At 43.8% G+C, this 12,667-nt stretch overlaps 1 protein-coding gene across 5 annotated transcripts in view; it reads left to right on the top strand.

Annotated features, from left to right (window-relative positions):
- The first annotated feature begins 24 nt into the window (after positions 1–24).
- The window catches only part of LOC8042400 (acyl-CoA-binding domain-containing protein 5), a 39,513-nt gene continuing 26,870 nt past the window's right edge, over positions 25–12,667 (top strand). For 2 of the 5 annotated variants that reach the window (XM_002415468.5, XM_029972139.4), the window contains exons 1-5: positions 229–440; positions 7,509–7,638; positions 11,824–11,896; positions 12,110–12,148; positions 12,432–12,473. In XM_002415468.5, coding sequence (XP_002415513.2) covers positions 380–440; positions 7,509–7,638; positions 11,824–11,896; positions 12,110–12,148; positions 12,432–12,473 — 345 coding nt within the window. In that variant the 5' untranslated portion in view covers positions 229–379. Of the gene's footprint in view, positions 441–7,508; positions 7,639–11,823; positions 11,897–12,109; positions 12,149–12,431; positions 12,474–12,667 lie in introns of all 5 variants that reach the window. The other 3 variants (XM_029972140.4, XM_040503708.2, XM_029972141.4) reach the window with 3 other exon arrangements.

Genomic DNA, 12,667 nt, shown 5'->3' with positions numbered 1-12,667 from the left:
CGGTAGAGGGCACGACCAGTTGACGGCCAATGCTAAAGAAAGAAATTCATGGAACCACTGCACGCAACGTTGTAATTCTTTAAATTTTAATTTGTGGCGTAAAGATTGATTTACAGATATTTGAGTAAAATGTAGTTAGATTTTAGCAATATTTTAGTTCCTACAAGTGGCGCCTAGGCGGTCGCGGAAACAAATAGGAAAGAAGTGGCGAAGTCTGGCGAAGTCGTGGAGAGAAGGGTTGGAGTCTGTTTGGAGATTGTCCGTGAGTGAGACCGTGGAGAGTTCAAGGCAGTCGAGAGTGCCGAGGAACATTTTGTAAACATACTCAATGCGCGATTGCTCCGGGCACTGCTTATTCCACTAAACGGAGACCGCAGCCATGTCTACCGAGGACAGGTTTCATGCAGCTGTCGAAGTGATCAGAGGACTTCCCAAGAACGGTAAGGAAGTGCCCGACGACCTGTTTAGAATGTTGCTTGTCCAGCGACGGAACAGGCTTAAAGACGAGGAAAAGAAACCAGCACACGCGAAAGCGGGCTGCATTACCTTCTCGTCTGAGTACTGTACCGCATTGGGAGTTGCAGGGGCCATTCATGTTACGTTTTCGAAGAACGTAGTTCTTGGTGTACATCGGTGAACTCTCGTAGCACTGCTCAGTACGTCAATGTTTTTGTCTTTGCTTATCTGTCACACGAATGGAAAGTGCCGTAAGCAAATTTAATGCGTCGTTGACTGGCCCTTGGCAATAGGACCAGCGATCGTTTTGATATGGTCGCTTTCATCTCGAATTTTACGGTCGGAAGCTTTCGCACATAGTCCAGTGGACAATGATATGAGGAAAGTTGCTATCAGGTTTTTACCCCATTGCGTAAACGCTCATATTATACAGATGCTTTGTTTGAAGGTGCCGAGGTATTAAATATTTCCTCATCGTCGAGGAAAAAAAAAAGCCAACTTGACAAGTCGGGAGCATGCTTGCTCAAGCTGCTGTCGTCATGGGATGGCTAACAATTCCTACAGCGCTGATCGCTGTTCGTTCAAACGTTCTTCCCATTCATAAGACAATATCACCAATGCTCAAATGTGGATAGCGGCATCGGCTCACTAACAATCTGAAAACAAGGTTTAACCTAGAATATGGTGTGTCAACTCTTTACCTGAGGTTTGTGGCTGCACTAGCTTACCATAGTCAGTGGCAAGTTAAGAGTTTAGGGGTAGCTCCTTCCACCTCTTTCGACTTTAGCAGAGCGAGTACCAGAGAGGAGGTTGCCTCTCCAGCATTCTCTCCGCTAAAGTGGAACGAGGTGGGAGGAGTTTCTCCTGAGTTCTTAACCTCTCAGCAACTTAGTGGTCATGTAGGTTAGATGAGTTCAGTGTGAGTGTTCCAGCTTCTTGTTCATTGAAACCCAACATTCTTATTGAAACACTGGCTGTTTCTGTGTAGACGTCCAAATTTAAACATCCCGGTTGAACTAAATTTCACTCGTCGCCTTTTCTCAATAAAAGTACAGAGCGGTCCACTTTTAAAGAGAACACCAGAACACATGACCGGCGCTCCATGCTGCACCAGCTGCTGGCGCCCGTGGAAGCTCGGTGCAGACGTAGTGAGCACCAGAGGTGGTGTGTGCCGCACGTCATCTGCTCCTGCGCCCTACGGCGCAGGGGCAGTGAGCAAAAGAGCAGTGCAGTAGCAGACTACACGCTGCATGCACCTCCTCTGGTGCTCGCGGCATCTGCGCCAAGCTTCCACGGGCACCAGCAGCCGGTGCTGTGCCGGCCACGCGTTCCGGTGTTAACTTTAAAAGTGGACCACTCTCTATAGTGTAACATGAATCTACGGAGAGAATATGGAGCACACACTCACAGTTACTCCTATGGAATGCAATAACTGGGGCCCCATGTCATCATTCGTTAATAACTGAGAACAAATAAATAAGGTGACATTGGCTGCCTTCTTTCAACTTATTCTTTCTCAGTTGTAAAAGAAAGAAAGAGATGACATGGGCTCCCCTTTGTTCTTGCTTTCTAAGGCTGTCTTTATAAAAGGACAGAAGGGAGATGTGTAGTCCCCTGACAGGGGGGGGTCTTTCCTCCTATAATATGTGGAGTATTCCTGACAATCTGCTCTGTCTGTGTTCTCTTTCTCTAAATAGCCCTGACTGTTGGCTGGTCATTACTCCTACCTTTCTATATACCTAATCTGCAGTGCAGACACTCTGCCCTGGTTAGGTGCACAACAAAATGATTAGCTCGCTTTTTGTCGGCAACAGTATGCTTAGAAAACACATGGATTTAGGAAGAGGATACTTGACTAGATTCTACAATGTTCGACCAAGCTTTTGAATCCCTTACTGAGAAATTTCACCGTACAAGGCTTCTTTCTTCACTAACCATTTCTGGTCATTGTGAAATGCTGGCCATGTCTTATCACATCATTTAATATTGCTCAACCACTACTCATATATGGCTACAGCTGTGTAAATATTATTGGCAAAGTTATTGAATTTTAAAGCTGCTCCCTTCATGTCACATTCACCAAGTAACTAGATGCTACTGGCCATATTGATAGATTGATGCGAAGGGTACTGTCATGATACCAGTGTGGGACTGCAAGCTTGACAATAAAAAAGTGGTATTGTTGTTTGAAGTTTGATGTCATGGCGGCTCAGCTCAGGGCATATATCTATAGGCTTGTCAAATTAACCTTCCATTTCAGAAGACTAACTTCATGATCAAATGCAAGTTTCGGTTTCTATTTAATAGCATTTTCTCTCATAAGTTACCACAAAAAAATGACAAAAATAGCATGAGGATACACAATGTGATCTATTTAGACAGCATCAGCTGTGCTGCTTATTCTATGATATGACGATGACGATTGATTGACATTGCACTGTTTGTGCATGATACGGTGACCTGATATTTAAATGACATTGCATTGACTTAGCATTGATACGTTGATAAATAAATGATTATAAGGTATAAGGTCGTGATGTGTTTTCCCGCCAAATCTAGCGGGGAAACTGAATTAGTGTATACGTCACGCGACATCAATTTTTCCGCTATATTTAACGGGAAAACCTTTTGTTTACACCACGCCGTTGAAAAACCGGGGAATGGGCCAATAACAGCTGACACTGTAAACATATAATTTCTAAAAGGCCAAAGTCCTATCCTTGTAGAGAGTCCAGTTAAATAAAAAGACAGCATTGTTTTTAATGTGCTCACACGTATCAATTCTCTGTGTAGCATCATGGAAGTCCTGAGTTCTATTTCAAGAGTGTGTTTTACGCGTGTGTGCTTATCTAGCTGGAAGCAGTTTCTAGGACCATGAACTCGCACTTGAATGTCTTCCTGTGTTTCACATAAAGAAAAGTTAGGCATATTTTGAGATTAGCTCTAAAGCAGGGAAGTCAGGTTGAAGGAGTTAGGTGGAGCATGTCTCTCTGGCTTACGAGCACCGGTCTAACCTGTTTGTTGCTGATATATGGTAATGTATTTTTTTTTCTGCTGAGGCTTCATGAGAGAAATTAAAAGGAAGTATACTTTTTGCTTAGGGAGCTGGAAAAAGCGCAGGCTTATGGTGCCAGTTATCTCTTATATGTTAGAGAAAACACTGATCTCCGTTTCTTTGGGGGGCATTTACTTACTCCCGTAGGGTGTGGGGGAAGGAGAAAGTCTGTATTTTGAAGTTTTGCCTAATTGGTGTAGAAGGACATAAAACATGGTGAATATATTTTTTATGAATGCAGAGTCTCCAGATTATTGCCGCTTCCCCAGCACCAGTTGCTGGCATGAAGTTAGTGATGAAAACTCATTGTCTCAGAACCTTCATATTTGTGCAAAGTGCCATTATCTGCCACCAGTAAAGTAAATACATCCGTGATTGTCTTTGAGTGTTTTAAGACAGCAAGTGTTTCCCAATGTGCACACATACTGGTAATGATTAATGTGGCAAATACTAGAGCAGTGGTCTCAAACTCATTCAAGTGTGGGGGCCAGATAGCCCACTCCAGAAAGGTCTAGGGTGACCGTAAGGCCCTTGACCTTTCAAGGGGGAGGGGGGGGGGGGGGGTAAGAGATTTTTTTAAAGGGACCTCGTGCTCTCTGCTTTTTGTAAACTCGCACTTTGGCAGACATTTTTAGCTTTGATTTGTTTATTGAACTAATAGAGCATTTGCTATATCCCCCAAGTGCCCCGGCCCACGCTAAAAGAATCATGGAAACGGTGTTTCTTCAGCTCCTTAGTGATCAGTAATTTCGACACTATCCTCGATTACATATCTTTTGAGCATAATTCGGAGTCACTCTGGACAAGCGCCTGATATATTCCAAGGACCTGTCATCTCGCTTTTAAAATTTCTCCTCAGTGTCAGTGCTTTTGTTACTACGCAGGCTGTCCACCCTTCAACCTGGATGGGCTGCAGAAATCTCTTACATTATTATCATGCTGAAATTAAGGTACAAACGCTAAAAATGCTATAAACAGCCCCGCAGACTTTGAGCTAAATCCTGGTTTTTGTTGTTGTGAATTATCGGCTTTTTAAGCAATTCCTGCTCAAACCACAATCACCAGAATGATAATATTGTAAGAGATTTCTGCAGTTCAGCCAGGTTGAAAGGTGGATCGCATGCACAGTATCAAAAATGCTGACATTGACGAGCAATTTTAAAAGTGATATGACAGGTCCTTGGGGTATATCAGGCACTTATTCAGAGTGACTCCGAATTACGCTCAAGAACTGTGTAACAACGGAGTTGATAGAAAATTAGCGATCAATAGGGAGCTGAACGAACACCGTTCCCATGATTCCTCGAGTGCGGGCCGGGGCACTTGGGAATATAGACCCTTTCAGGCAACATTTCATGGGCGCCGCCATCTTGGTGTCACGTGACCCTGCCGCCATAGCCGCCCTTCAGTTTCTAGTTGTACCTCCGCGTTGTGGGCTGCACCGGCCACTACCGGAGCTTTGTTTTCGGGTTATTTTACGTGCCGCGTTGAAATCGTGTTTTCTTTAGGTATTTTCGATATTTCGGGCTTTCATTTAATCATTTGATATCTACATTTCAACGCCAGTTCTTGTATTTTCTTATTTATGAAATGGAATCGGACAGCGAATGGATCGACGATACAAGATTATGGCTTTAGAGACGATGTAAGTTCATCCTATTCTAACGTTTTTGTCGCTAATAAAGGGCAGTCAACACCATTGCGACATATGCAAATTTCAACTGACGCAGTGAGGCTATCGCAGTCGTGCTTCTCGCTGCATGCGCACGCTCCTTTCTGTAAAGCTGACCCGCTTGTAAGCGATTTAGCGTGCGACGAGACGAGCGACGGCGACAACGACGAGAGTAAGCGACGAAGATTTCTCATTGTTGTTGCATTGTTGTAGGTGTTGCATCGCTCGGTTTTTTGGGTTTCTAGAAAACGTCGCTCATCGTCTTGGTCGCTTGCTCCCGTCGCTTCCATGCGGTTTGCCTCGTCGCGCGACTGCCCGAGCGACAGCGAAGCGGTCACCGTCGCGTGTCTTGTTGCTCGCCGAATCGCTTGCATGCGGTTTATACTTAGTATTGAGGCGCCAATGGTTCAGTGCTGTGCGCATGGAAATTAATTGAGTATAAATCGCATGTAAGCGATTTGGCGAGCGACCAGATAAGCGACGGCTACCCGCTTCGCTGTCGCTCAGTCAGTCGCGCGACGAGGCAAACCGCTTGGAAGCGACGGAGCAAGCGACCGAGACGGTGAGCGACGTCTTCTAGAAATCCCAAAACCGAGCAATGCGACGGGCGACAGTGAGAAATCTCCGCTGCTCGTCTCGTCGCACGCTAAATCGCTTACATGCGGGTCGGCTTTACGGAAACGACGAGCGCGCACATGCAGCAAAAACCACGACTGTGGTAGCCTTACTGCGTCAGTTGCAATTTACCAAAACGTAAGAATGAGATGAACTTACATGGTCATTGAAGCCTCATAATCTTGTATTGTCGACCCATTCGCTGTCCGATTCCATTCCATAAATAAGAAAATACAAGAGCTATGTCAAATATAAATATCAAATGATTAAATGGAAGTCCTTTGTATAGAAAAGACCTAAATAAAATACAAGATTTCAACGCGGAACGTAAAAAAAACACGAAAACGAAACTCCGGTAGTGGCCTGTGCAGCACACAACGCGAAGCAACGGTGAGAAACTGAAGGTCAGCTATGGCGGCCCGGAAAGCGCGCGAAGGGAGCGCCTACTGGTGGCAGCTCGAGTAACTGACTCGCTGAAAGCGTCTATAGCAAATGGTCTATTTGAGCCCTTACCTGATATAATAACACGAATTGAAACGGCAGTACCCTGCCAACGTGCTGTCATTTTTAACAGAACAAGAAAGCAAGCACGCTATTGTTCCCGTTGCTCAAATCACTCGGGAATTATCCCAGCTCAACACGTCCCGAAAAAAAAAAAAATATATTTTCGTAAGACAGATTTTGCCTTACTAACGGTTTGTGTAGCAGCAGTTTGGAGGAAAAAGAACTCATATTTTAATGGTGATAATAAATGAAGACGAGAATCTCAAACTAGTAGGTTTATCTATTTTCTTCCGCTGAGCAAGAGTTCGTGCAGCCGAGGTCTGTCCTTGAGTGAAGAAAGCTCGGAAGCAAAGATTAAAACGAAACACAAGGCGAATGAAAACGAAGTATTACAAACTATGTGATATATGTTATAAGAGCAGAGCTACGCGTCAAGGGAAAATGATTCGGTTACATAAGATATTTATAGCGCATGTCATTTATAGCGCTCGAGGCATGGGAACGGGTGCCCGCAGCCCGATGCCTGCGGGCCGCATCCCAGCGAGTCGCGGGCTGCATGTGGCCCACAGGCCACGTGTTTGAGATCCCTGTACTAGAGCAACGTAGGGCTAAGAGCCGGTCAAGAGCAGACCATTCAGGACTTCCTTCACTCTTTCTTAGTCACTTGTGATGGCAGTACAGAAGGCAAACATCTGAGGAGTAATAAGTCTTCTGTAAAACATCATCTTCAATAAAGATAATAGAAGCAGTAAAACATAATTTTTATAGCCACTGAAACGCTGAAAGTGTGTCGATTTAAAGATAGTCACAGGGAGCGGGACAACCCAAAGTGAGTCCCCTGAAACCTTCGGAGTGTTCAATATCAGAGTTCTCTATGCTGGTCCTCTGGTTTCGGTTTAACTTCATAGAGTTTTCTTGGCAAATATGCGACTTTGTATTGGAAAAATTTCTTGGCAACATGATCTAGCGGCTGTATGTTGGCTTTTTGCCCATGCCACTCTTGTCTGTATACCTGTGTAGGCAGACATAATCTAAATTTGAATTTGAACAAAAGGGTTAGAATTTTCAAGCAAATTACAAATAAGAGCTATGCATTTAGGGCTTGCTGTTAGGTGGAAGATGTCAGGGTACTTTTGCTCGATATTAGAGCAGCGTTTGTTTTTCTGGGCACCTCTTTGTAATTGCATTATGCTGTGTCATTTGCAGGTTCCTTCCAGCCCTCCCATGACCTCCAGCTCAAGTTCTATGCATACTACAAGCAGGCAACTCAGGGCTCTGTTGCAGAGTGCAAGGTTCCAAAGCCCAGGTTTTGGGACATCATTGGTAATGCAAAATGGTATGTCCACTCTGTTCTTTCCGAAACAATGAAAGTCTGGCAAGGCAGGTTAAACTCTCATCCTTGCACCATGGTATTGCCATTTCTGTGTGGACGAGATAAGTTGGACTAGCCCTCTCTCTCTCTCCAGTGGCACAAATGAGCTGCCTCAGCTTTCTTCCACCTTCCTTGTGACTGAAAATAGGCAAAGGAGCAGACCTATGTTTTGCTTAACAGGTAGTTTTCCTGGTAATGTTTGTAAGTGTTAGCAGGCAGGATTTACATGTACATGAAGATCTTTCTTGTGTTAAAAGGCAACACATAGTGAGTGGTATTCACTGTGTCCAGATAGCTAAGTGATGCACTGGTGCAATAAAAACTTGCTGCATTACTCAGCACAAAAGAAGGCAACATATTGGCCCTCAGTTAGGAGTGGAAAGCTTGTGATGACCAGCCAAGGAGTTGCTTTGATAGTTCTAACCAGTTCGAGTTTCAGGAAACTACTTAGAAGGCAAGCTGCTGTAAAATACAACCAGGTACATGCTCTCGAAATGGGATTGGAGTAAAATGCAAGTTTTCAGAACATACTTTAAGTACTGCTTTAAGTAGTACTTCCCAGCTCTTTCAAACATAGCTAGTATTGGTGATTTGGGGATAGAGACTATACATTTTCGTGGCACTATGGAAGCAGTTATAAGCGTCAGGTGAAAACACCAAGATTCGTTTGAAGCAGGTGTTGCTCTTTCCGAGCAGCTGTTGCCAGGGCCGAGAGACAGCCTGTGCATTTTCCACGTGACTCCTTTCCTCCGTTGTGCCTTTTTGCTTCGTGTGATGCGCTTCAATGCTGACCGAAACAACAACTAAATATAGGCCCGCCTACAAGGTGTACGTAATTAGATATTATCTACTTGTTCTCAGTGTGTGAAAGTGTGATTGTTGCATGCTTTGGACTAACGATTGGGAGCAGTAGATTGTAAAGTATTTCTCCGCAGACCCTTTGGTTTTTCTAGGACACATGCCTGATCCTATGGCTTGTTTTAAGTCTATATATGTGAGCATTTTATGGGAGTTTTGGGCTCATACAGTACTGTGTCATAATGTATGAATTAATGGCATCTTATCATAGAGATGTGCCATTCTTGATGTTTATATTTTGAAAATCTGGTATCACTTAGCATAATTTTTGTTATGTTTTCTTTTGTTTAGTGAGCCCTATGCTATGCTTTAGTCTCTAAATTTAAAGGGAAGCAGCATCCCAAACTGTGCCAGCCTCGGATGCTTGTTCCTTGAATGTGAAAGTCGGAAGATATTGAGGCACACATAATTCCACGGTCGAAGGCCAGGGGTTTGTTCGACTGACAAGCAATCTCACCTCGGCCAAGTTTGTCCGCATTTATAGTGCATGCGCCTCTCTTTTATTGAGATATGTGTTTCCAGGGTCCAGTGCAATAATAGAAATCTCAACTATAGGATCCAGTGTAGATGGCTTGATAAGTGCAGTGTAGGGGATGTTGTGTTTTTGAAGCGCTCCTTCGTTAGTTTGTTGACTTTGTGGGTGACATTAAAGTTTAAAGAACAGAAAAAGCTGCTTAAGAGAAAACCGCTCAGCACAATGACTCGTTAGCTCTTACTCGTGCTTGCGGTATACTTCCTCTATTTCAAAGCTAAAATCCTACACAGTTGCTTTAAATATTTAACAGGGAAGTTCCTGAGGCTTGTTCGGACTATGGGGCTTTAACACGCAGTTGTGTCGTGCAGAAGTGAGTGGCACATTTACCGAGGCATTGGTCAGACTTGTCATCTTATTCCCTGAACCAAGGGAGGTGGTTCCCTTTTTGAACCATCACAACCCTGAAAAATGTACCCATCTGATTTTCTCTTTAATTCAATATTAAAAAGACACTGACCCCCCCCCCCCCCCCCCCCCCCAAAAAAAAAAAAAAAAAATTGTTTATGTTTTGCCATTTGATATATTATGGTGTCAGAAGACTATCCAATCAATATTTTGCTACAGTGTCACATATATTTTTAATAAAGTAAAAAAAGAAACGCAACTGCTAGGAGCCAAAGCTGAAACTGTAGTGGAGAGGAAGAAGAAATATAGAAAAGGAGAAAGTTTCCGGAAATCACATGGCTGTGTTACTTTTTTTTTTTTTTTTCAGTCAACATATTTGCAACTTTTTAGAAGCCACAAAAAATGGGTATCATATTTTTTGTCTATTTTGAGTATTGAGTGTGTGCCTTCGATGACCCATGAGTTTGATTATGTTTCGTGGGTGTGCCTAAACCCTAGAAAACAACAGATGACCATGGAGAAAAGAGCGAGTGCGAATCAAATGGGGCTAGTTCTCGATCGGCAGTTTCCGGGCAGAAAGAAAACAAATTTTGAGCCATAAATTGTGTTCTGGGTACAAATAAAAACCTTAACAAGTATAAATACCCTGTCAGTGTCCCTTTAACCAACACCTCCTAGATAAAAAAGCTGAATTTTTCTGCATCACTAAAGAAGGCCACTGTAGGCCAGAGATTGGACACAACTAAGGCGTCAGCTTTCGGCTTGTAGTTGTGTTGCCCCTGATTGGACACGACACATAGCCAAACGCTGACGCTGTAGTCATGTCCAACCTATGGCCTATGGTTGCCTTCTTTAGTGATGCAGGAAAATTCAGCACTTAGGCTTTCTTATCCAGGAGGTGTTGTATTAACACAGAATATGTTTTCTCAGCTGATTTTCATGGAGTCCTGTAACAATTGGCTGTAACAGCCGGCTGTAACGAAAACTTAATACCGAAAAGCGTTACACCAACAGGGAACCTGGCAGGATTGGAACACACCACTCTGAGATTGTGAACCAAGTGCTTTGCCGACTGAGCTATCCAGGGTCGGTGGTATGAACTATGCAAAGGCAAGCTCATTCTTGTGTCGCGTGAATGAGATTGTGTGCTTTGCGGCCTTTCTTGTCAAGTAGCGCCATCTCACGGCGTGTGTCAGAAATGAAAGCGAATCTTCGGTGTGTGATGCTGTTCAGGTGCCCTCCTCTTCTTCCCTGGAAGGTCTATCACACATTCTGTGCTTACCAGTCTTTGTCAACATGATCAAGCTTCTATAATTTCTTTTTTAGTTAAAACTTATTTCCAGGAAAATTAGGGAATGTTTCTGGTAGTTACCAGTGCAAATCGAAAAGACCTGATTCATTCTATCAGATAGATTAAAACTATTAACATGGTGGTAGCATAGTGACAGTAGCAAGTGCCACTGCCTCGCTGCTAGTCTATCACTTCGTCACAAATAAAATCTTTAACCTTGTATGGAAGCAGGTTTAGGTGTTAGGACCCTAACTGGAAAGGATGTCGTCTATGCATATGATGTAGATCCTGTTAAAACTTTTTGTGAGGGAAGTCCGTCGGATACATTTACAAGTGCATAGCTCTGGAAGGTACCCGTAAGTGTCTTCCTTGCTGAGTGTGCCAGACACAGTTTTAATTGCTTGGCCTCAGGGTCTTACTCCTGCTGAGGCGTAAATTTCATAGACTTCAAGTTCCTAAAAAAGCCAATCGGTTAGCGAAATGTTTGCTGCTGCTCTATGGCCTTCTAAGGGAGTGCTTTTTATGGAGGGCCTTCTGTTATTTCACTGGAAAGGCACACTGAGCCGGCACCTTTGAGCTTTATTTCAACAACTTTGTGCCGAGGACACTGCACTAATATGTTCCAATTCACCCTTTTCTGAATCCCCAGTTTGACAGTTTTTCAGTACGGAGCTGCGTGGGTGCGGCATGAGAGATCATGAAGGTTCCTTCAAGTGAAGATGCTAGATCCTGTTCGCTTCATTGAACTATGGTGATCTATATTGAGTTCCCGAAACATAGCTTTTGTGCCCATTGTGTCTTATCTTTTGCCTCCAAAATGGTTCAAAGAGGCTTCTGCCCTCCTCTTGCAGCTGGGGTGGCGCCTTTTCTTGTCACGAGTTTCCTACCAAGAATTCCTTGAAAGAGCCTCTGACAGGGGTGCAAGTTATTTGTAGAGAGGTGGATATGGAAATGTGTCTGGTTTCGGGGTCCCTGCATGTATGAAACGTGGTACAATAATATAAATGAAACGACACTACTCACCTTAAAGGTCAGAAACATCCTAAATGGAAAGCTGCACCATAAATGGCTTTCGTTATGACGTTAGCAGATGCTCACTAAGACAATTTCTACCCTGCAGGGATGCCTGGATGCGACTGGGAGACATGTCGAAGGAGGAGGCCATGCAGAAATACGTTGAGGAGCTTGTAAAGGTAATACGGAGGGTGTGGGGACTCTGGGGTGCACGACCTTTCCTACCGTCCCGTTTGCTGCACCCTGGTTTTTGCCCCTGGCATTTGCTGCCTTACCTGCGCTTTCTTTGGATTCTCACCAGTTAGCCGTTTGTGTTGGTTTTGACCTTCTTGACTTTTTGATAACCACATTTGTTTGAATGACTTTTGGGATGGCTCTTTGTTTGTTCACAGATTATGAGACAGTTACAAGCGACAGCTTCTGAAAACCAGGTACAGTTGTGCACTTGAGAAAGCAAAAAACAACACAAAAATACAGTAACATGTCAGCCTAACTAAACAGTCTCTTGTGCTTACCCTCCTTGGAGCTTTACTGTACTGTTCTAACATGTCATACTAACTGCTCTAACTCTCAAAGCTTTAATAGCTTCATTTTTGCAGACCATTACATCTTGCAACCCGTCAGCTTGAGCTGCGTCGCAGAGTTTCTCTTTCTGAACCGGAGATTTCTATTTCTTGTTTGTACAAAATGTTTGACAGTTCAACATATCTGCAGGCAGAAGAATACGGCGCCATAGAAATCATTACGGGGCCAAATGTAAGAAATGCCAGGAACGCATGCTAGTGTTTTTCGCCCTGCATCCTCCTCTCTTCTTGAGCTGCGACAATTCCTGCTGGCGCATGAAGGAAAGTGCAGCCATCCATGATTCCATTTGATGGAGGGTTGATGGCTGCTGCTGTTGTTATGCACAAAATTGTTTCACCATGCAATTTTCTCGTTCCGTGATTTTA

Source organism: Ixodes scapularis, unplaced genomic scaffold, assembly GCF_016920785.2.
Source record: "Ixodes scapularis isolate PalLabHiFi unplaced genomic scaffold, ASM1692078v2 PGA_scaffold0__279_contigs__length_252992795, whole genome shotgun sequence".
Lineage (NCBI taxonomy): Eukaryota > Metazoa > Arthropoda > Arachnida > Ixodida > Ixodidae > Ixodes > Ixodes scapularis.
The sequence above is the reverse complement of the archived record's forward strand: the minus strand, read 5'-3'. Positions and strand labels throughout refer to the sequence as shown.